The sequence below is a fragment of the Pelodiscus sinensis genome, chromosome 6, assembly GCF_052426305.1.
Source record: "Pelodiscus sinensis isolate ZL-2025 chromosome 6, ASM5242630v1, whole genome shotgun sequence".
NCBI classification, from domain to species: domain Eukaryota; kingdom Metazoa; phylum Chordata; order Testudines; family Trionychidae; genus Pelodiscus; species Pelodiscus sinensis.
Window position 1 is genome coordinate 85371681 of NC_143057.1, and position 23908 is coordinate 85395588.

The 23908-nt window shown below is 45.6% G+C and overlaps 1 protein-coding gene across 1 annotated transcript in view; it reads right to left on the reverse strand.

The window, feature by feature from the left end:
* Positions 1-23908, reverse strand: part of ANKRD31 (ankyrin repeat domain 31) — a 147033-nt gene that overhangs the window by 86642 nt on the left and 36483 nt on the right. The window contains exons 10-13 of the mRNA XM_089779540.1: positions 23423-23608; positions 11463-11605; positions 6110-6254; positions 362-489 (exon numbers count right to left, since the gene is read on the reverse strand). Coding sequence (XP_089635666.1) covers positions 362-489; positions 6110-6254; positions 11463-11605; positions 23423-23608 — 602 coding nt within the window. The remainder of the gene's footprint in view (positions 1-361; positions 490-6109; positions 6255-11462; positions 11606-23422; positions 23609-23908) is intronic.

Genomic DNA, 23908 nt, shown 5'->3' on the forward strand with positions numbered 1-23908 from the left:
CAAAAACTAAGCTAAATGTTGAAAGCATCAATAATAAGTTTTTCAAATAAAGGGTCTATTTTTCTGTTTCTCTGGTGAATGCCTATCCTCAATAAATTACAAAACAGTGTTTTAGATGTAAGTAAAACACAGAAAGAATGATAACACTTATATTTTAATACAGTGTTTCTGAGAATGATAGTCTCTACCAAGGTAAATTACACAGACATTTACCATAACACTTAAAATTACAGCAACTAGGAAAAAAGGTCTTTCCACACCTCATCGTATGCCACAGATATTATTCGTTATCAAATGTGTAGGATGTACTGATTTTGAAGAGCATTTCAGAAATGCTTTACCTTTCTATTATACTTTATTGTAGAATTCCAAATGCATGACTCTTCACCACCAAATGACAAAGATTGTTTCTTAAAAAAATAAAAAAAGTTACCTGGTTCCTGTCATTCATTTTTTGAACATTTAATGTGCTCTCAACATCCTTTTTAGCTGAAAGTAAAAGGACAGATTGAAGGGATCAGTATCGAAAGAAAATTACAATTCTCTGCTTTACAAGCACAGCATCCTATACTCATAGGCTGTGTCTACACTGCACCCCTTTTCCGGAAAAGGGATGAAGATTAGACCAGTCGGAATTGCAAATCCGCGGGGGATTTAAATATCCCCCGCGGCATTTGCATTTACATGGCTGCCGCTTTTTCCGGCTTGGGGATAAGCCGGAGAAAAGCGCCAGTCTAGATGCAATTCTCCGGAAAATAAGCCCTTTTCCGGAGGATTTCTTATTCCTACTTATAACCTAACAGCTGTTCGCTATCTGGAAATAACAAAAAAACATAAGGTTCAAAAAAAGTCAGACATTAAAATCACAGGCTCAGATCTCCAGTTGCACCAGAAATCTATTTGGTACAGCTGAGGAGAAAAAGGAGTAAATGTGCATTTAAGCTCCTGATACCTGAGGAATTTGGTAGCCTGTCTTGCCCTCAAGTGATTTTAGAGGAGCTGAAAAGCTTCTGTAACCAGTCATACATTCTGTAGTGGCACTTAACAGGCCATTCTGAAGCCAGTGATAGCTAGTTCACAAGTTGTTCAAGTTGTGTCCCTTCCATCCCCAGCAGTACACTGGACCACAGAAAGAAACAGGAAGGTGTACAAGCCAATTCATCAGCTCTACACCTGCCAGGGATTTTCTCACACCATCAGTTTAGCTCCTGTCTGCTTGTTTAAATTAGCTTTCTCGACATCCCTTTATGTTGCTAGCGTTGCATAAATGAGCTGGAATAGGGGACAGGATTGAGCTCTAGATATTTATGTAAATAAATCATACATTAAATTCATAGCTTACTGTGATCTTACATTCCAGTATTTATACGTTCATCAACTGTAAAACAAACAAACAAACAAACCATCCCCAAAACCCAGCCTTTTCAAAGCTGGGAACTTTCTCCTAAGACAGTGATCCCCAACCTTTTTTATACTGTGTACTATCAAACTCATTCACAAACTTTTGGCAGACTGGTAACATTCTATTTGCATATTTGCATCATCATGATGCAAATAACAAATATTCAAAGATGAAAATAAACATTGCATATGAAAAAGCCTTAGTATGAAAAGCCTCGGCCCCAGAGCCCACCAGTGCCAGCTCTAACCCCTTGAGCCTCCCACCCCTCCACTACTCCCCAGCACCAGCTACTGACCGCAGAGTTCACTGCACCCAACCCCCTTGTGCTGGCCCTGCTCAGCGGGAGGCATCACTGTGGGCTCTGCATCTGGCTCCCAGGAGTGGGCCGGCAGTTCCTGCCAACCCCACTCTCAGGCTATGTCTACACTGCAGGCTTTTGCCAGAAGAGAGTATGCTAATGAAGTGCTCATTATTAATTGTCGCGCTGTCATTGGCATATTCTGTGCCAATGCTTTTTGTGCAAGAGGTTTTTGCGCAAAAACAAGCAGTGTAGACAGGTCTGTTTTGCACAAAAAAAAACCCTATTGCGCAAGATCCTTATACCTCCTTTTTTGAGGCATAAGGATCTTGTGCAAAAGGGGAGGGGTTGTGTAAAACAACCTGTCTACACTGCTTGATTTTGCGCAAAAACCTCTTGCGCAAAAAGTATCAGCACAGAATATGCAAATGACAACGTGACAAATGTTAATGAGCACTTCATTAGCATACTCTCTGCTGGCAAAAGCCTGCAGTGTAGGCATAGCCTCAGGGAGCCAGCATGCAACCTGAAGTGGTGGTGGGGAAGCTGGGCCAGGCCCCCTGTGGGCAAGGGCTGTGGTGGGCCCTATGGGGCTGAAGCAGTCTCTTGCCCAAGGCAGGCAGGGAGCTGCTCCAGCCCCTGCCAGTTAACCGGAACCGGTAAGCATTACCCGTTCAAGGTATGCTTACCAGTTAACCAGTTAACCTTTCGCATCCCTAATGTAGAGGTCCTTCAGGGGTACATCAACTCATCTATATAGTTACCTATTTTTACAGCATGACGTCAGTATAAACTCAAATTTCGCACAAATGACTTATACTGCTCTCTACACTATATACTGAAATGTAAGTGCAATATTTATATTTCAATGTATTTGTTTTAGAAATACATGGAAAAAATGAGAAAGTAAACAATTTTTCCGTACAGATTGAACCTCTAAAATCTGGGGCTTTCTGGTCCGTGTCGGACCATGGATATTGGTTGGACAGAGAGCCCCAGTTGGCCAGGTTCAGGAGCCTAGCCCATGCTGGACTGGCAGTGGGGAGTGCAGCCCCAGTGAAGCCAGCAGCAGCAGGGCCAGTGCGGTGGGGAGCACAGCCCCATCCAGGCTCATAGTGGGGAGGACAGCCTCAGCCAGGCTGGAGGCTGGGACCGCAGCCCTGGCCTGGGTTGGTGGATGGGAGTACAGCCTGAGCCACAGGCCAGAGGAAGCAGGGCAAGTGTTGAGACAGCTCGGGCTGGCAGCCAGGAGTGTAGTTTTGGCCAGCAGCTGGGAGTGCAGCCTGGGGCAGGGCTGGCACAGCGGAGAGTGCAGCCTAGGCCAGCAGCCTGCAGAGGGGAGCACAGCCCCAGCCAGGGCTGGCAGCGGGGAGTGCAGCCTCTACAGGGCTGCAAGTAGTAGGGCCGGCAACAGACAGTACAGCCCCGACCAGGGTTGGGAGCAGAGCCCACTGGCTGGTCTGGCCCCCAGGAGCAGGGTCAACAGCCAGGAGGGGAGCATGACCTCCTCTAGTCTAGCAAACTCCGTGATTTGGGACCACTCAGGTCCCAAGGGTGCAAGACCAGGGAGGTCCCACCTGTAATAGTGTACTATGACATTTGTATTTTTATGTCTGAGTTTGTAAGCAAGTAGTTTTTAAGCGAGATGAAATTTGAGGTATGGAAGACAAATCAGATTCTTGAAAACAGTTACAGTAGTCTGGAAAGGTTGAGAACCACTGCATTACGGAATTCACTATATAACATGAAAGCCCTTTCCTCCTTAATTTGTGGTCAAAACAACTATTCTACTCAGATATTTAAGACAACTGTCACCTTAGTGTTTAAGCAACGATGTATGAGAAAAATGTAACAGATGCTCCCTGAATTGAATACAGGCCATACACAAGCACTTAGTTAGTTAGTCAGGACCTGAGAATGGTGAAGAACTTCAGAAAGACCTCACTACCCTGAATGGTGCACTCTCAGTATAGCAGCTACTGTTGATGGAGTGTTATGTAGGGGTGTTCCCCAGCTGCTCCACCCCAGAAGTGGCTGCAACTTGGCGCCAGGGGAGCTGTCCCTGGGCAGTGTACAATGGTAAATGAAATACAATGGCACTAAATGTGAAGTAAAAGATATGAGGGAAAAGGCAAATTACTGTATTGGTAAACCTGACAGGTTTCTAACTCACAAAGGGGACTGACTAGGTGTCACTCAGCCCAGCAGAGACCCTTGTTCAAGGCCTGGCTGAGATAAAAAAGCAAATGTGCTGGTGCATAAGGAATGTGATAGCATAATCGTATTCTTTGGACTAATCACTGTTCTGTCAGTCAGCCAGGAGGCCTCTTCTGGCAACGGTGCAGTTGTGGCAAGAACACACCCCTCCCTCCAAATGGCTGTTGCAGAGCTAGAGAGTTCAGAGAAAAGCAACAGGAATGACCGGCAACCTGGAAAGCTGTCCTGCACAGACAGACTGAAGAGGTGAACAAGGGAGGGACATGCTAACGCAGCAGTTCCCAACCGCCAGTCTGTGCCTGCCCGGCTGCAGCACTCTGCAAGGTCACACCCCCACCTGCTAATGAGCCTTGCCCACTGGGGTTCTCCCCCCATGTAGCAGCAGGGGGAGTGACACAGCTGGCAGCCAGGTGTGCTGCAGCTGGAGCCAGGGCCACAATGAGGCTGTGCCTACTGGGGCAGTCTCACTGCGGCCCTGGTTCCAGCTCTGGCAGCCGCTACGCGTGCCAGCCGACAGGGTTGCATGATGGGCAGCTGCAACGCTCGGCCTAGGCCTAGGCCAAGGGCCACGTGGAGGGTGGCTGCCCCAGTGAGCCCGTTCTCCTCCCTCCCCGCTCAGTGGGAGGAGCTCCTCCAACACTGATTTATGCCAGTTTAGGATCAGCCCCAAGATTTATAGGGCGAGTTTTTTAATGGCACAAAACGGAGTCAGGCCAACAATCTCCTAGAAATATTAGCCAGCATGTTAGTGTTGGCTGAGTGGGGTGCCTTTTTACTTCACAGTATTATTATACTCCCAAAACCCTAGTGTAAACATAGTTATACCAGCATAAAAGTATGTTTGCTGGCACAGCTGATTTGGGTTGGGGAACTGGTATAAGATGTACCGAAAATAGCATTTTTTGTCAGTAGAAGCTACATCATCAGTAGGCGGGTTTGCTGATACAGCAGTACTAGCAAATCTTTCCTTTAGGTCTGTCCTTTGATACCCAGTTCTCATTAATTTCCAATGGGCACCAGCTGCCTACATTTACCTTTATCAGCTGGCTCGGGGACCCCCTGGTGGGGTGGCTGGGGCTAAGTAGGGGCCACAACTACCCAGGCAGCTGGGGTAGCATGAGGGGGCCAGGTCTATTCGGGGGTGGGGGTAGGGGGAGCCCACTTGATTTTGGGCTTGTTTAGTTTGGAGGGAAGAAGACTGGGAGGGGACATGGTGGCAGTTTTCAAGTGTCTGGAGAGGTGTTGCAAGGAGGAGGGAGAGGGATTTTTCTCCTTGGCTTCTGAAGATAGGACAAGAAACAATGGGCAAGGGTGGTTTAAGTTGGACATTAGGAAAAACTTCAGGGTGGTTGAACACTCTAGTGGATTGCATAGGAAGGTTGTGGAATCTCAGTCACTAGAGATATTTAAGAGCAGATTAGACAGACATCTATCAGGGATGGTCTACTCTAGACAATGCTTGGTCCTGCCATGAGGGCAGGGGACTGGACTCAATGACCTCTCTAGGTCCCTTCCAGTTCTAGTGTTCTATGATTCTATGACTCCATAGCCTGCATATATAATGAAATGTCTTATTTTTGCAGATGGAATTAGAGTATGGAACAGATGAGTAAGACTCATCTTTCACACACAATAAATGGCCAAAAGGAAAACTGTTTTATGGGATAAAACAATCCTCTGTCCACAAAAAATATGCTGCCAAGCAATTGTTCATTATGGGACATGCTCTCATCTCAATTCCATGGTTATAAATCCAGAGATCGGCTGGCCCTCCTGATTTACCAGATGTAACTGAGATCATATCTGCCCTTATGGCAGGGATTTTGTTCCTACACTATACAATGGAAGGAAACTGAATTACCAGATGATGACTCTTCAACTTCCTATGAGTCATTCATTAAAATGTAGTATGTTGCAGGAGAAGTTTACCAGGCAGTATAGTCCATACATTATTGTTCAAATACCTACAAATGCAACACAACTAAGAAGTACTCAGTCTTAATCACCTTATTTAATGTCATCTCAAGCTTGCATATTAATTAAACCAATCAACAAGAGGACTCTGCTCCAAGTACTATATATAGAAAGTACAGCCCATAGAACTGTTAGCTATCAATTAGGGAATATGACAGATGAAGTTCTATTATTTTCTATCTCTTAGCAATGAATATGCCAGAATAGATCACTCTTACCTGATGTTGAACGTCTTCTAGATTTAGTTATATAACTTTCAAGTAGTTTCCTCATATGCTGATCAGTGGCTTCATCCAAGGCACACTTCCCCTTCTCATTTTTGAGTAAAGGATCAGCTCCATACCAAAGTAGTAACTCTGCCACCTAGAGGTAAAACTTTTCAGATTCTTTTTTTGTTCTAGCATTTTATTTTTCACTCCTCTCCCCTCATATATGCTTCTCTGTGGTGTACACAGCAATACCTTCCATTAGAGTTAAAATACCACTAAAGTTTTAAAATACCCAGTAATGGAATTTACCAATACCAGTTATTGCTTCCCAAACATTCCTTTAAATACACATTTGTACAAAGTCTTCCATTTTTTTTCATTTTTGAAATATTGCTTCAGTGAGTAACCAGCTGCCTTTCTAAAAATCAAGGTGCAAAAATAGAACCTTGTTAATATGGTGATTTCTTAAATTATTTTTTAAAAGTTCAAATTTTTGAAAAAAGCCATGATAATGTTGTCCAGCTTTACTTATTATCTAACAAGTATGTTTATGACAATTATTTTTACAATTTAGAAGATTTGTAAGTTAATTATTTCTTTTCTGGGACTGACTCCTTGCTCCCTCACTTCAGCACTATTGGGGGGTATTTCTCTCTGCATATCCCCGAGGCAGTTTAGTTCTCAGATCTCATCCTCTTCATCCAGTCATTAGACCCTGGTCTACAGTGACTCCCCTTAATTCAAAATAACAAGTGGAACATCCATACTTCCAAACCCATTATTTTGAAATAAGGGGTGGTTATTTTGAAATAACTTCTGCTTTCCACAAGGAATAACACTTATTTCAAAATAGCTAGTTTAGGAGTTATTATTTTGAAATAAATTATTTCAAAACAGAATCATAGAATACTAGGACTGGAAGGGACCTCGAGAGGTCATTGAGTCCAGTCCCCTGCCCTCATGGCAGGATCAAATACTGTCTAGACCATCACTGATAGACATTTATCTAACCTACTCTTAAATATCTCCAGAGAAGGAGATTCCACAACCTCCCTGGGCAATTTATTCCAGTGTTTGACTACCCTGACAGTTAGGAACTTTTTCCTAATATCCAACCTAAACCTCCCTTGCTGCAGTTTAAGCCCATTGCTTCTTGTTCTATCCCCAGAGGGCCAAGATGAACAAGTTTTCTCCCTTCTCCTTATGACACCCTTTTAGATATCTGAAAACTGCTATCATGTCCCCCCTCAATCTTCTTTTTTCTAAACTAAACAAACCCAATACCTTCAGTGTTCCCTCATAGGTTATGTTCTCTAGACCTTTAATCATTCTCGTTGCTCTTCTCTGGACCCTCTCCAATTTCTTCACATCTTTCTTGAAATGTGGTGCCCAGAACTGAACACAATACTCCAATTGAGGCCTAACCAGCGCAGAGCAGAGCAGAGCAGAAGAAGGACTTCTTGTGTCTTGCTTACAACACACCTGTTAATGCATCCCAGAATCATGTTTGCTTTCTTTGCAACAGCATCACACTGCTGACTCATATTCAGCTTGTGGTCCACTATAACCCCTAGATACCTTTCTGCCATACTCCTTCCCAGACAGTCGCTTCCCATTCTGTATGTATGAAACTAATTGTTCCTTCCTAAGTGGAGCACTTTGCATTTGTCTTTATTAAACTTCATCCTATTTACCTCATAAATAATTTCCTAGTGTAGACATGCCCTAGGAGAGCTCTTCCTAAATTCACAGTTTGTAGGTGATTCTGTCATTGACAGAGCTTTTTCTTGACCTCCCCTGTTCATCCAATGGTAAGAGAGATTTAAAATAAAGGAGCACTGAATCTATAGTGAGCCTTCCTCTAAATTCTCTACACTACAAAATTAGGTCAAATTTATTGAGGTTGACTTTTAGAATCCAATTTTATAAAGTTGAAGGCACATATCCTTACATGGAGTGTCTCTCACTGCCATGGATAATATTGACTCCTAACACTGATGCACTGTGCGCAGTCATCCCACAGTTCCTGCCGCCCCTTTGAATTCTGGGTTAGGCTCCCAAAGAAGCAGAAGTAAACTGGTATATTTTATTTCTGATAAGAAAAAGCAGATGCAGCTATAAAACTGTTAATCAAGCATATAGTTATTGCAACATCTTGAGAAGCAGGATGTACCCGTCATGAATAGGAGCTACAAAGGAGAGTCTTACTTACCTAGAGAGTTAGAAAAGGGTTAAGCAACTCTAGAGATGCACCTGAAGGAGGGGGCTTTGGGCATTCAGCCAATGAAATGCAGATAAGGAATTTAAAACCAAGAGAGAGTTTTTTTTCTCTTCTTTTATTTTGGGTAGAACAGTTTTTCCCTAGGTAGCAGGAGAGACTGACTTTCCCAGAAACAGACTCCTTGAATTCACTGAAATGTGTAAGTAGGGAAAATTTTAGATAGTCAGGTTTTCTTGTTTTTCTTGTTTGGGGGTTTGGAAATTATGTCTGAGCTGGTTAACTGTTCTTCTCTTTTGTAACTAAGGAATTACTACCCAGCAATTCTCCTTGAGTCTAGTTCCATGGCTTTTAACAACTAGTCATTTACTATGCTTGCAACAGTAGTCTTGTTTTAATAATAAAAGGTTTTCTTTTTGTTTTGGTTAACCAGTATTAGTTGATTTTTATGTCGTTAAACCTATGTGCCTAAGTTACCTGGGAGAAGCAGAGACCCCTTGTTCTCTGCGGATTATCTCTGTTTGTTTTCCCAACTCCAAGCAAAATGGAGGTTGGGGTAGGGGGAGAGTTTTGCCTCAAGGAAGGGATCTCTTCCCTGGAAAATGGTTTATTTTATATTTTTATTTACACTTGATAGTGGCAGCAACCAATCGTCTTTCTTTTTGGGTCTCAGGAAAACTGAGTCTGGACAAGTTTGTCTCTGGGAAATACAGAGATAGGTTCTTACAGAATTTATTCTGCTAGTTGGCCCCCATATCTATACTCAAAGTGCTAGGTTGGGGAATTGAGCCCTGATAACCCCAAATAAGGACACTGGGCATTTTAGGTGCAGCTATAAAATTGTTAATTACACACACAGTTTTTGAAACATCCTGAGTAGCAGGATGTACCCCAAATAAGGGCATTGGGCATTTTAGGTATCTTATACAATACGTAATCAAGTGGTAGATATTATTAGAATGACCAAGCCGAGTATAAATATAATTGTAGGAAAGATAATCAGTGGGAGCGACTGGGTAAGGTATTCTCACATACTTACTTGCTGCAAATAGAAGCTGAACCTGTTTTTACCAGCAAATGCATTTGTGGACACCTCTCTACATGGGGAAAGACAGGTCTATGATCTCCCATCTGGAAATTGTAAGCTTGCTAACTGTGGAACTGCGTGTGATTTACAGAAATAAGTATATGTATGTCTATATCCTTAAGGCTGAATACCTTGGGGTACGTTTACACTAGCTCGTTAGTTCGAGCTAGGTAGGGTAACGAGGGCAAGCGGAGTTGCAAATGAAGCGGGATTTAAATATCCTGGGCTTCACTTGCATGTTCCCGGGCGCTGCCATTTTTAAATCCCCCTTAGTCCGAACTCCGTGCCCGCAGCTACATGCGGCACGGAGTAGGTAGCTCGAATTAAAGATCCTAATTTGAACTACTGTTACTCCTCGTGTAGCCGCGGGCACGGAGTTTGCACTAAGGGGGATTTAAAAATGGCGGCGCCCGGGAACATGCAACTGAAGCCCGGGATATTTAAATCCCGGGCTTCATTTGCAACTCCGCTTGCCCTCATTACCCTACCTAGCTCGAACTAACGAGCTAGTGTAGATGTACCCTTCTGTATTATCCTAAGTGTAGATGTTACTATAATGTCTGTGCTAAAACTACCTCATTTAGTTGAACAGATATATGTAAGTCTGTTTTGTTTCTCTCTACTATTTTGTGTATAATAGTATAGGTGGAGCTTGTCCTTGGTGTCTTCTGGCTCCTTTCATAACTGATATCTTGAACACATGACAGTCAATGGAGAGGAAGGAAATAGAAATTATGAGTGACTGTAGAAGTAGCAAGAATGAGGGAAAGGGCAGAGCAAATGTAGGAGATAAGGTAGCTGGAAAAACCTACACTCATAAATTTTAAACTTGTGCTCTAGCAGCCACTTGTTATGCATATACAGCAGACTTCCGATAATCTGGCACCTTTGGGACCCAGGGGGTGCTGGATTATTAGATATGCCGGAGTATCAGGAGGTACTCTGGAAGGGGGGTTGTGACGGGTCAGGGGGGAGGGTCTGGCGGGGAACAGTGCGGTGTGGGGCGAACCAGATGCTGGTGAGGGACGACGCTGCGGGACCAACCCGGCAGCACCCCAGCTGCTCTTCCCCGTGACTTCCCCAAGTCCACCGCTGGTCAGTTTCAGCAGCGGCAGACTTGTGGAAGCGTGGGGCAGAACAGGTGGGGTGCTGCCGGGTTGGTCCCGCAGCGCCGCTCAGGTGAGGGGTGGTGCTGTGGGACCAAGCCGGCAGCACCCCAGCTTCTCTGTCCCAGGGCTTCCCCAAGTCCGCCACTGGTCGGTTTCAGCAGTGGCGGACTAGGGGAAGCTGTGGGGCAGAGCAGGTGGGGTGCTGCCAGGCACCGAGCAGGGGGGTGAGGGGCGGTGCTACGGGACCAACCCGGAAGCACCCTAGCTGCTCTGCTCTGCGCTGCTTCCCCAGGTCCACAGCTGGTCAGTTTCAGCAACGGCAGCAGCAGACTTGGGGGAGCGGTGCGGAGCAGCTCCAATAGTCTGGCTGGCCGGAGCATTTCCGAGTTCCTGTTGGTGCCGGACTATTGAGAGTGCCGGACCACTGGATGCCAGACAATTGAAGTTTTACTGTAGGAAAAAAACAGAAAAAAATATTGGTCAGTTCAGATCAAAACCCTGACACATATTCAGTTAAATATTTTGTCTCCAACAGCAGACTCTCTTCAAAAGGCAGTACAAACACCATATACAATTGTGCAGTAATGTATATTTTGATGTCCTCGTACAACCTGAAGCAGGAGATTTGTAGCATTATCAACTTAGATTATTTTTCTGTGCTATTTTAATATACTATTTAGTAAAGTATCCCCCCAAAAGTTAGAAAAATACAGCTAATTTCTGCTATCATACACTAAAGAACAAATCTATAAAATGTTGCTCATGATTTTATCAGAAGTCAGGCAGCAAGAACTCCTTATATCCTCAAATTTTAAAATATAACCCTAAATTCTAAATAATTAGCAACATATGAAATGAAACTGAAATGCTATGTGACCTCCCTGACCCAATCACCAGAATTTTTATGATGTATAAAATGTAGTTTGTGCCCAAATATAGAAATTGTACCTCATAATGGCCCTCTTTAACTGCATCCTGTATTGGTGTTACTTGTTCACTTCCTTTACAGTTAACATCAGCTCCGGCTTTCAAAAGCTCATTTGCTGTCTTATAAAAACCTGCTATACTGGCTTCATGTAGTGGAGTCCAACCTATGACAAAGTAAAATATTCAGCTAAATCTTACATTTCATATTCTTCACACAAATTGTTATCAGTTATGTAGAATATTTGACAAAGTTTTAATTTTTAAAATAATCTAAATATATTTGAAATTGCAATATTTTAAGAATAAGTTGACCACGTTTTTATATGGTTCAAAAGTAATGTAGGTGAGAGGTCCCAATTATCAAAATCTGCCCTTGCCTAAGAACTGCATGCAATAACAAATGTAGATATTAGATTGTGAATTGAATCAAAAAAGAGAGAAACCTTAGTCTTTGCATACCTCTGTGGATAAAACTTTATGCTTTGGATATGTCTATACAGCAGTTGGGACGTGTAATTACTAGCATGGGTAGACATACATGTGCTACTAGCACTAGAGCTACAGAAACATGTGCAGCAGGTTGGGCTAGCCACTTGAGTACAACCTTATCTGAGGTCCTAGATATGTACTCATGTGGCTAGCCCAGGCTACTGCTATTTTTAACACACTAGCTCAAGCACAGCTAGCATGCATAGGTCTACTTAAATTGGGAAATATACCTCCAGTTGCGATACAGATATACAGTAATTCCTCATTTAACACGTGCCCACTTAACACGTTTTCACGATAGCACGATTTTATTTTAAGGGAACGTTTTTTGAATTACACGACTGTCCCCGAAATAACACAATTTCCCCAGCCAGCCCGTTGCCAGTAGCTGCGCGGGGCTTCCCCCGCTTCCCTGCAAAGCGGCAGAGGGTTCGCCGCTTGCTGCACCATTCCTCGCTGACTCCCCCTCGCTGGACGCCTTGCCCCCTCTCCTCCGCCCGCGCTTGCAGGCCAGCGGCTAGGTTTCCCCAGCCAGCTCACTGCCAGCAGCTGGGCAGGGCTTCCCCCGCCTCCCTGCAAAGCCGCGGAAGGTTCGCCACGCTGTTTCCTGGCGACCCCCCCTCGCCAGACGCAGTGCAGGTCCTGGCAGACCTGTCACGGGGACATACTCACAACCCAATCCCCATCCCCTCTCCTCCACTTCCCTTCCCCAAAGCCAAACACCTCCCCTCCCTGCTGTAACCCAGTCCCCTTTCTCCCCCAACCTTATGTCCCGGTCCCAACAGACACCACCGCTTGAAACGCAACCTCCACCTTTTCCATTATTTTCAATGGGAAAATTGACCCTGCATAACACGTTTTCACTTAACATGATCATTTTCTGAAACATATCGATAGTGTTAAATGAGGAATTACTGTATCCAACAATCTTTTTACATAGGCTGTCAGAGTTAAGATGACACAGTGAAAGCGTTGTTATCAAGCACTCGTGAGGAGTGGGAGTTGCTGGTTAATTGAATGTTCTTAATAACAAAGCTTATTGCTCTGCCCTTCCTGCTACCGGCAGATCTGATTCCCAGCAGCTCAAGGCAGGCTGAGAAGGAAGGAGGCAACTGCTGATGATGTCAGCTGGCAGTGCCAGCTGTCAGAAGCCCTGCAATGACTGGCTGGACAAACGGGAGTCAGATGCAGGCACTTGAAGACGCAGTGATATTGTGGCTGGGGGCAATGCTGGTTAACAAAGATTTCTTGTTAACAGAGTGCTGGATAACAAAGTGTCTTCTTTGAATGTTGTCCCCGTGGATGGTCCATGTAAGGTGACGGGTCATCCCCAGAGCCACAGAATCAGAGCTTTTTCATAGCAGTTAGCAGTCGGGCCATGACCGCAGAGCAGGTGGCTTGCACTGTTGGCAGTTGGCCGCTTCATGTGCATCCTGACTCCCCCCTTTAGTTCCTCTTCTACCTCCCTTGGTCACGGATGGAGCTCTCCTCCCGCCTCAGGCTCTCTCTCCTCACAGGAGGTTTTACTTTCTCCTATTGATCTTTTGACCTCCTGCAGCTACAGTAACTTCTGCTACATTCTTGCCACTGCAAAGAAATTTAAAAACAAAAAAAGGGGGAACAGTAGGAGCTGTTCCCTCAGCGTAGCACTCAAGCGGTGGAGGCTTCACTTTCATCTAGTCAACCGCACACTTAAAAAAAAAAGAAAAGGGAAGAAAAGAAGAAACAAATTAACTTCTTGATAAGACACAAGCAGCAAGCCTCACTGCAAACTGACTGTTGGTGTAAGCAAGAACAACCCACACCACAGCTCTCAAACATGAGTGTTAACGGCCAACAGTAAGCCGGGTGCTCAGGGCTTTAAAAAGTGCCGCAGCTGCAATTACCCAATGCTGGTCTCTGATGGCCACAGAAGCTGCATAAAATCCCTGGGTGAGTTGCACACACTCTCAAAAGCACGATCATTGCCGCAGTTTAACAGCCAGAGCCAGAAAGAATCGGAAACTCAGGCTGAACATGATCCTCTTAGAAAAAGCTATGCAGCCAGCAGGTGAGCCCTCAGTGGGGCAATCAGCAGACCCTCCAAAGCAGAAATCTGCCTCTTCAACACCACAGAGACATCAGGATAACAGGGTCTTACCAGCTAGATCACTGCTGCCACATCAAGCGCCACTGCCCTGGCACTGAAACTCAACGTGGTACCTGTGCACTCCTCCTCAGTACCGTAGAGAGAGTACAAACAAGCACCAGTGCCGAAGCAAATGCTCCAAAGCATGGCACCGGAGGAGGACATGAAGCCAGCTTCAAAGCAGCCCCTCAAATCCCCGACGCCACCTCCTGCCGCACCAGCTTCTTCAGCATCTCCCATGGTGGAGGCTTCTATCAACAGGCAGCCAGCCCAGGCTGACGGCAATGCATTAGTCAAAATAAAAAAGACTTGTCGAAAAATGGAAATAGAGGAAGGCACCGCCCACCCACTCCAACAAGAGAACAATTTCCAGTACCCCTTCCACAGTGTTCATTTCCAGACTACAGGAGATCCCTGCACTTGCAGGGGCACCCTGGGGCATATGAATATGATAGGAGAAGCATGTTCTCCTCGCAACACTCATTTCCCACCATGTCCCAACAATACCATTGTTACAGGGAATGCCTGTACCATCCCTAGTGGCACCCTGACTGGCACTACCCACCCCACTGGGTATCCTGGGACTACTGGGGACCATCCTGCTGGAAAGGGATAACAAGTGGAGTTCCTCAAGGGTCTGTTTTGGGACCCGTACTGTTCAATATCTTCATCAATGATGTAGATATTGGGATAGAAAGTACTCTTATTAAGTTTGCAGATGATACCAAACTGGGTGGGGTTGCAACTTCTTTGGAGGATAGGGACATAATTCAAAATGACCTTAGCAAGTTAGAGAAATGGTCAGAGGTAAACAGGATGAGGTTTAATAAAGAGAAATGCAAAGTGCTCCACTTAGGAAGGAACAATCAGTTCCATACATACAAGATGGGAAGCGACTGTCTAAGAAGGAGCATGGCGGAAAGGGATCTAGGGGTCATAGTGGACCACAAGTTGAATATGAGCCAACAGTGTGATGCTGTTGCAAAAAAAGCAAATATGATTCTAGGTTGTATCAACAGGTGTGTTGTAAGCAAAACTCGTGAAGTCATTCTGCCGCTCTACTCTGCACTAGTTAGGCCTCAGCTGGAGTACTGTGTCCAGTTCTGGGCGCCACATTTCAAGAAAGATGTGGAGAAATTGGAAAGGGTACAGAGAAGAGCGACAAGAATGATTAAAGGTTTAGAGAACATGACCTATGAAGCCAGGCTTCATAACTGGGCTTGTTTAGTTTGGAAAAAAAGAAGATTAAGGGGGGACATGATAGCGGTTTTCAAATATCAAAAGGGTGTCACAAGGAGGAAGGAGAAAATTTGTTCCTCTTGGTTTCTGAGGACAGGACAAGGAGTAATGGGCTTAAAGTGCAGCAGGGGAGGTTTAGATTGGACATTAGGAAAAAATTCCTAACTGTCAGGGTGGTCAAATATTGGAATAAATTGCCAAGGGAGGTGGTGGAATCTCCCTCTCTGGAGATATTTAAGAACAGGTTAGATAGACATCAGGGATGGTGTAGACGGAGCTTGATCCTGCCTTGAGGGCAGGGGGCTGGACTCGACCTCTCGAGGTCCCTTCCAGTCCTATTATTCTATGATTCTATGATTCTATGATCTACACATCAGCAGGTTAACCCATTCCCTGTGCCGAAAAGGCTTCCACCAAATTCACCATCTCACACTCTCCTCACCATGCCAGAGACAGAGGAGAGGGAGTGCCAGCTCTTGGACAATCAAGACAACACTCAACTACCACAAGACAATTAATCTGCCTCCCTTGAGGAGCCTACAGTACCTGAGGACGCACATACCTCCGACAACTTGAAGCAGTTTCAAGATCTTATTAAGAGGGTAGCTATGACACAGGAAGTGAAACTTCAAGAGAAACAACACTGCCTCCTAAAGAACATTCGTCCTTCATTCTAGGGCAGGATTGTGTTGCCAATAGACAAGGCTATCATTGAGGTGTCCGATGATGTCTGGTAGATGCCTGCATCAGCCCAACCAATATGTAAGAAAGTGGACAAGAAATATTAGACTTATTTTTTTCCCACCCTCAACCAAGCTCATTGGTGGTAGACGCAGCAAACTAACAGTCAAAAGTCCCTCCGTTTAAACAGAACACTGGGGACAAAGAACAACAAGAGGGTAGACCAATTTGGCAGAAAGGTGTACTCTTTGGCCACCCTGCAACTCAGAATAGAGAATTACTCTGCCCTTCTAGCCAACCACAATTCCGACAACTACTCGAAGTTAGCCGAATTGATGGAACACCTGACAGAATCCAAGAGACCCATCCTCAGAGTGATCATCCGTGAGGGGCACACAATAGCCTGCACCGCGCTGCTCTCGGCAATTGATGTAGCCGACACAGCAACAAGAGTAACTGCTTCAGCTGTGGTCATGAGCAGGGCTCGACGAATTATGGAAAACCCTACTCACCAGACAAAAAAGGGACTCGCCACCCCCCCAAAAGTGTTTTTTTTTAATGACATAAATTCCTAATAAAAATAAGAACAGTAATTACTAATACGTTCTTAATAAATATCACCAAAGTTATTAATAAATATCTTACAAACTTCTACCTTTTCCCTCTGCTGTCCTGCCTCCTGCCCTTCTCGCTGCCCTCAGCCTTCCTGAGACCTGCCCCCCTCCACCAGCCTTTCTCTCCCCCCTGTGCCCACTCCTCCAGTAGCCCCACTCTGATCAAGTGAGCTACCTCTCCTCATCCCCTCTCCTAACACCTCCCTCTACACACCTGCCCTGCCTCTCTCCTCTGATGCTGGCTCCTCCCCTGCAGATGTCTGCCCTTCTGCTTCACCCCCAGAATCTCCTGGCACCTGCACCCTCTTGGTTCCTCCCTCTTCCCTCATTGCCCCTTCCCCCTTTGCCCTCTTTTTCCCTGATACCCACCACCTCAGCACCCTCTGCCCCCATTCCCCTCATGCCCCTGTGCCCTCACACATGCCTTGCTCCCTCCCCACCTTCCTCATGCCCACCCCTTCTTTCAAGCCTTCTCCCAACACCTCCCCCTCCTCCCTCTAACCCCCAGTGCCCTTACCCTCTCCGCTCCCAGCATCACCCTGTTCCCCCTCCCACTGACATCTCCCCTCCTGCCCTTTTCCTCATTGTCTGCACTTGGCCCCCTGGGATTTGTCTCTCCTGCATCCCTGTCCCTTGGTGCCTTCCCCTTTCTTTTTCTTCTTCTTCTCCTTCTCCTGACCTCCTCCCATCCCTTCCCCTCAGCACAAGCCCCTTCCCCATATTTTTCCACTCCCCTACCCTCCCCACAACCCAGCCCAACTGCTTCCCCTCCCCCAGGGCCAAGCAAAACATTCCTCGCCCCCTTTTTTGTTGTCTTTTACACGTTTGCATTTTGCAATGGGTTTTTTTGTTTGTTTTCATTTTTGTCCCAGCATTTTAGACCTATGAATAGCAAATAGCATTTTCATTCCTTTTTTTCCATAAAGGCAAAGGCGCTTCAAGTGAACTCCCCCTTTCACTCGCTGCTGGGTCACAGCAGCCTTTTCCCTGCCCTGTCCAGCTCCTCCCTATGGACAAGCACCCCTCACTCCCAACCCACAGGGAAGCGGTCTCTTGCCAGCAAGGGGCTGGGGCCGTGGCAGGACTGGAGTCGGAGGGGCGCAGCCAGCTGCCGAGGACATGCAGCCAGAGCCGAGCTGCCGCGGACCTTTAAAATCAGCGGGGCCATGTCATGCCAGCATCCTGGCATCTGCTGGCGCTCCACCTCCTCACGCCGCAGCTGCACACAGGCAGCCCGGTGCTGAGAATCGCCGCAGTTCCATCTCCCCAGCAGCGCTCTGTTCCTCCGCCGGCTGTTCCAGACAACGTATCCAGAGGAGGTGTTCACAACAACTACGCTCCTCTGGTGTACAAGCTTCTAAACAACAGATTTGAAATGTTGGTCAAAGGTCTGCCCGACCTCCCTGTTTAACCAGTGCAAAATCAGTCATATATTTGACCACAGGCTATGTCCCTTCCTTCATCATTGGGACGCAATAGCATCTGACCAGCGGGTTATGGAAATCATCCTAGCGGGATATACAATCCTGTTCACCTCACTTCCACCTATCCTCCCCCCTTCCCAGTCCCTCTCCAGAGACCCCTCTCACTAGATACCTCTCAAGCAAGAGATCGATCAGCTTCTCCAGATGGGAGCTACAGAGGAGGTTCCAATTCCAACAGTGGAAGAAAGGGACTGGTTCTCAGCCCTCAACCTGCAGGACACATACTTTCACATCTCAATACATCCTACACACAGACACTACCTGAGATTCACCATGGGGGATGATCGTTTCCAATACTAGGTCCTCCTCTTCAGCCTATCCTCCATCCCGCGGGTTTTTTCAAAGGTCCTAACAGTAGTCACAGCATACCTTTGACGTCAACGGGTTGTGATCTTCCCATACCTAGACAATTGCCTAATAAAGGGTTGCACTGGAATTGAGACAACAGAAGTGGTGTCAAAGACCAAAAGACTTTTCAACTAGTTAGGACTCCTATTAAACGAGTACAAGTTGACTCTCAATCCTGTGCAGGACTTGGGAATACATAAGAGCACAGCTCCACTCTATATCAGCCAAAACATAGCTACCTCAACAACAATTTGATACACTAAGTGACCTACTTGACACCCTATTAGTGAACCCCTCTACGATGGCCCATATTTGCCTCCAACTGAAGGGCCATATGGAGGCCACCACTTATGTGGTCCAGTATGCACGCCTACATTTCCATGTCTTCCAGCATTGGTTGGCAACAGTCTATAAACCATTGTAGCACCCGTTGCACAAGCTGGTTCTGGTGCCCAAGCAAACACTAGACTCTCTCAAATGGTGGTCATCCCCCCGCAATTTACTCTCAAGGGTCCCCTTTCTTCAACCGGAACCATCACTACAGATCAGAACCGACGCCTCACTGATAGGGTGGAGTGTCCACTTACACCAATATATGATACAGGACAAATGGTTACCTCATGAGGCCATGCTGCACATCAATCTGTTATAGCTCAGAGCTGTCCAAAATGCATGTAGATACTTTGTCTTGACCATCAACAACTGCACCGTTCGCATGCTGACGGACAATACTACCACCATGTTTTACACAAACAGACAGGGTGGAGCTTGCTCCTGATCCCTCTGAGCATAGGCTATATGGCTTTGGAATTGGTGTATCTAGCATGGGATCTTTTTAAGGGAAGCATATTTACCAGGGGTCAACAATGTCATGGCAATGCTCTCAGCTGCAATTTTGCCATAGATCACAAGTGGGAACTCCGTCCAGTGGTGACAGATTCCATTTTTCACAGGTGGGGATTTCCAATGACAGATCTTTTCACAACCATGAGCAACACCAAATTCCCTCATTTCTGTTCCCAAGCAGGACTGGGCAGGGGATCCAAGGGTGATGCGTTTCTAATCCCATGAGACGAACTGATTCACTTTGCCTTCCCTCCACTGCCATTGGTCCCCATAATCCTGCACAAGATCCACTCAGACAGAGCTCAGGTCATCCTAGTAGCTCCATCTTGGTCCAGACAGACCTGGTTCCCATACCTTCAGCGCGTGTCCATCAAACCACCATATCCTCTTCCACAAAGGTTCCTCTCCCAGAATGTGGGCAAATTACTTCACCCTTATCCTCAGACCCTTCACCTCCAGGCTTGACTCCTGTCTGGCTCTGTGGAGCTGAAGTGGGCTGCTCTAAACAAGTGAAAACCATCCTTCTACATAGCAGGAGGCAGTCTACTAGAAAAACTTACATGCAAAAATGGTGTCATCAGACACATGTCAACCCTGGCAAAGCCCCACTTCATACAGTACTTTATTACTTACATGGCTTGAAGAGTGGCCCCCTATCTATTTCATCCATTAAAGTACACTTGGCGGCCATTGCGGCCTTCTATGACCTCATTGAGGGGTCATCACTGTTCACACATCCAGTCACCAGATTTCTGAAGGGACTCCAGAACCCTTATCCCCTTGCAGGACCCCACCGCCCTCATGGAACCTAAACCTGATGCTTAAGTTTCTTATGAGACCTCCCTTCGAACCTATGGTCACATGCCCTCTCCTACTCCTCACAATGAGGGTGCTTTTTCTAGTGGCCATCACCTCCGCAAGAAGGTGAGCGAGATAGGAGCCCTAATGGTGGGCCCACCATACACCGTCTTTGCCAAAGACAAAGTGACTCTGAGACCACATCCAGCTTTTCTACCTAAAGTCAGTACCTGCTTCCACATCAATGAGCCCATAGTCCTACCTGCATTTTTTCCAAAGCTACATACATCTCCTATCCACGCCATTCATCATTCTTGGATGTCAGATGGGCTTTGGCTTTTTATATCGACAGAACTCAGAAGTTTTGCAAGTCCCCACGTCTGTTCATCTCTATTGCAAACTACTCCAGGGGCAACCCAATTTCTACACAATGCATTTCCAAACTGATAGCAGGTTGCATACTCCAGTGCCAGTCCCTTCGCAACAAATCACTAAGGGCGGCACCGAGAACACACTCCAACTGTGCTACAGCAACATCCATGGAATTCCTCAGCAATGTGCCTCTCAAAGACATTTATCGGGCAGCCACCTGCTCATCTCACCACACGTTTTCTAAGCGTGATGCCATCAGGCCTTAGCTGGTGGCAGACACATCAGTGGCTACGGCAGTTCTATCTGCTGCTGAAAAGCAGTCACTCTAGGTGTGTCTATACTACATGGCTCCGTTGATGGAGCCATGTAGATTAGGCTGATCAGCAGAGGGAAATGAAGCCGCGATTTAAATAATCACAACTTCATTTAAATTTAAATGGCTGCCACACTGAGACGACAAACAGCTGATCAGCTTTTGTCGGCTCAGCGCGCTAGTCTGGATGCTCCCACGCCTACCTGAAAGCCCTTTATCGACCTCCCCGTTATGCCTCGTAGGATGAGGTTTACCGGGGAGGTTAATAAAGGGCTTTCATGTTGACAGGGGAGCGTCCAGACTGCCCCGATCTGCCAACAAACAGCTGATTGGCAGAGCGGGGCAGCCATTTAAATTTAAATGAAGCCACGATTATTTAAATAGCGGCTTCATTTCCCTTTGCCGAACAAACAAATCTACATGGCTCCGTCGACGGAGCCATGTAGTCTAGACATACCCTCTGAGTCCCACCAGTCATAGGGTATGTCTACAATACCCTCCTAGTTCGAACTAGGAGGGTAATGTATACATACCGCACTTGCAAATGAAGCCCGGGATTTGAATTTCCCGGGCTTCATTTGCATAAACTGGGCGCCGCCATTTTTAAATCCCTGCTCGTTCGAACCCCGTGCCGCGCGGCTACACACAGCACGAACTAGGTAGTTCAGACTAGGCTTCCTAGTCTGAACTACCATTACTCCTCGTGGAATGAGGAAGCCTAGTCCGAACTACCTAGTTCGTGCCGCGTGTAGCCGCGTGGCACGGGGTTCGAACGAGCAGGGATTTAAAAATGGCGGCGCCCAGTTTATGCAAATGAAGTCCGGGAAATTCAAATCCCGGGCTTCATTTGCAAGTGCGGTATGCCTACATTACCCCGCTAGTTCGAACTAGCGGGGTAGTGTAGACATACCCATAGTGAGTACTGCTTTGTAGTCACCTTATGCGGAGCACCCAGGGGGACATTAGCTGAAGAAGAAAAGGAAGTTACACTACGTCGAAGAAGAGTCATTACTGCACATGGTGAGTAACTTCCTTTTCACTGTAATTACAAAAGTGGAAAAATAAAGAACCTGAGCTATGTATAGTACAACATATGTCCCTATCTCAGGAACAGACTCTAGAAAATAATAATGGTGGGACTGTATGGCTGTTCCATTTCAGTATTTCCAAGCATCATTAAATTTATAAATTCGTAGACCTTTAAGGCCAAAAAGAACTATCATGAACATCTAGTCTGACCTCCTGCTTTAAGAACATTGAAGAATGGCTAGAAAGAAAGAAGTAACATGATGAAAAATGTTTACTTGTTTTCTACTTCCCTCTCTAGTTATATGGAAAAAATCGATCTTTCACCTTTGTGGAGAGCAGAACTGTAGCAATCAGAGGTTGAGTAACAGGTGGAGCAAAGGTGCTCTGCATGGGACAGAGGGAAATCTAAGGCTGAGAGGGCAGTCTGGGTTCTCTGCATTGGGACCACGGGGAGCTACTGAGACTTGGTGGGAGGTAGCTGTACTTATCTGTTCCCCAGGCTAGTCCCAGGAGCCACAGCAGCTGTTCCAGCCCTACCAGTCTCACACTTGCCTCCACACCTCCAAGCATGCACACAGCTTGAAAAGAATGATATGTCAGGGAGGAAACATAGATTAGCCTCTCTAATATTTCTATAGCAGGGGCACTAGCCCTCATTCCCCATCACCTTGGCTCTGCCACCAAAGTAGCAATTCTACTCAATGGAGGAAAGACGATTTGGGAAAGATGAAGACAGTATGTAAGCCCTGAGCTACTGAGTGTAGCTTTGTGTGAGTTCACTGTGTGGCAGTGCTCTTACTGAATTGACAGAGTGAACTTGGGGAAACAACAGAAATGCATCACACCTTACTTTCCAATCCTCCTTCCACTACTACCTGTAGCAAAGCACACTTAGATCTTGTTAACTAAAGTCATCTTCTTCTTCAACCATCTCCCCACATGCGGAGATATCTAGAATGTTGGTGGTTTCTAGATATTGAAATTTAACACAACCCTTTCCCCATTAAGGCAAGGGCAAAACTCACATTAACTTCAAAGGCTAGGTCTACACTGCAAAGATAAATCAGAAAAAGAAATGCAATTTGCAGTACATAAACTGTATATCTTTTTCTGCTTTACTGTCAAAAGAGCCTTTTCTGAAATTTGGCGTATCTACACGGTGCTAAATTTTGGAAAAAAGTCCTCTTTCAACACATCCCTTCTTCCTTGTAAAACAAGGTTTAAAGTGATGGTGAAATAGTGCATCCGCTTCTTTGAAATTTTTTCCAAAAAAGCAGACGTGCTCCTTGGATACCTCCAGTATCCTGGAAAAGCGCTGCAGTCTAGACATAGCCAAAATGAACAACACTGAATCTATCAAGCCAAATTCTAGACTGTCTTACATAGAGTGCATACCAGAAGGATGAAAATAATCAATACATTAATATTGAGTTTTGGAGGTAATGTATATATTACATATATGGGTCTGCACATTTATCACCTGTCTTATGAGCATTTACCAAGATAAACTATTAAGAATTTAGTAAAGTGGTGGATCAACTCTAAAACATCCTTCATTTGTGATCTTGTACCATGAACATTTATTACTTAGGCCTATATATTTGTTTGTAAATTATCTTTTAACTAGAAATGAAACTTACCAGCATAGTCCTGTGTATTTACATTTGCACCAACTTTTATAATTTTGCATACAAGGTCTGTATCATCGTCAGCAACAGCTTTATGCAGTAATGTCTCCCCAAAGAGATTTTTCCTATTGATTTTTGAAAGAGTAATGGAGACAACAGGTGCAGTATTTGAAATTTTTTTAACAGAGGTTTGTTTTGCTGAAAAACATAAAATAAAGATCTGATAAACTGAAAAATATGTTTGTTTATCGTTTTGGCTTCAGCACTGGTTAGCACACAAGTTTTCTGAAAAAAAAAAAAAAGGTTACTTGCCTTGTAACCGTTGTTCTTCGAGATGTGTTGCTTATGTCCATTCCACTTAGGTGTGCGTGCACCGCGTGCATGAGTTCCAGAAGCTTTTTACCCTTAGCAGTACCCATTGGACCAGCCGGAGAGCCCCCTGGAGTGGTGCCAGTATAACCCCCCTTCTTGCCTCCCCATCCCCTCAGTTCCTTCTTG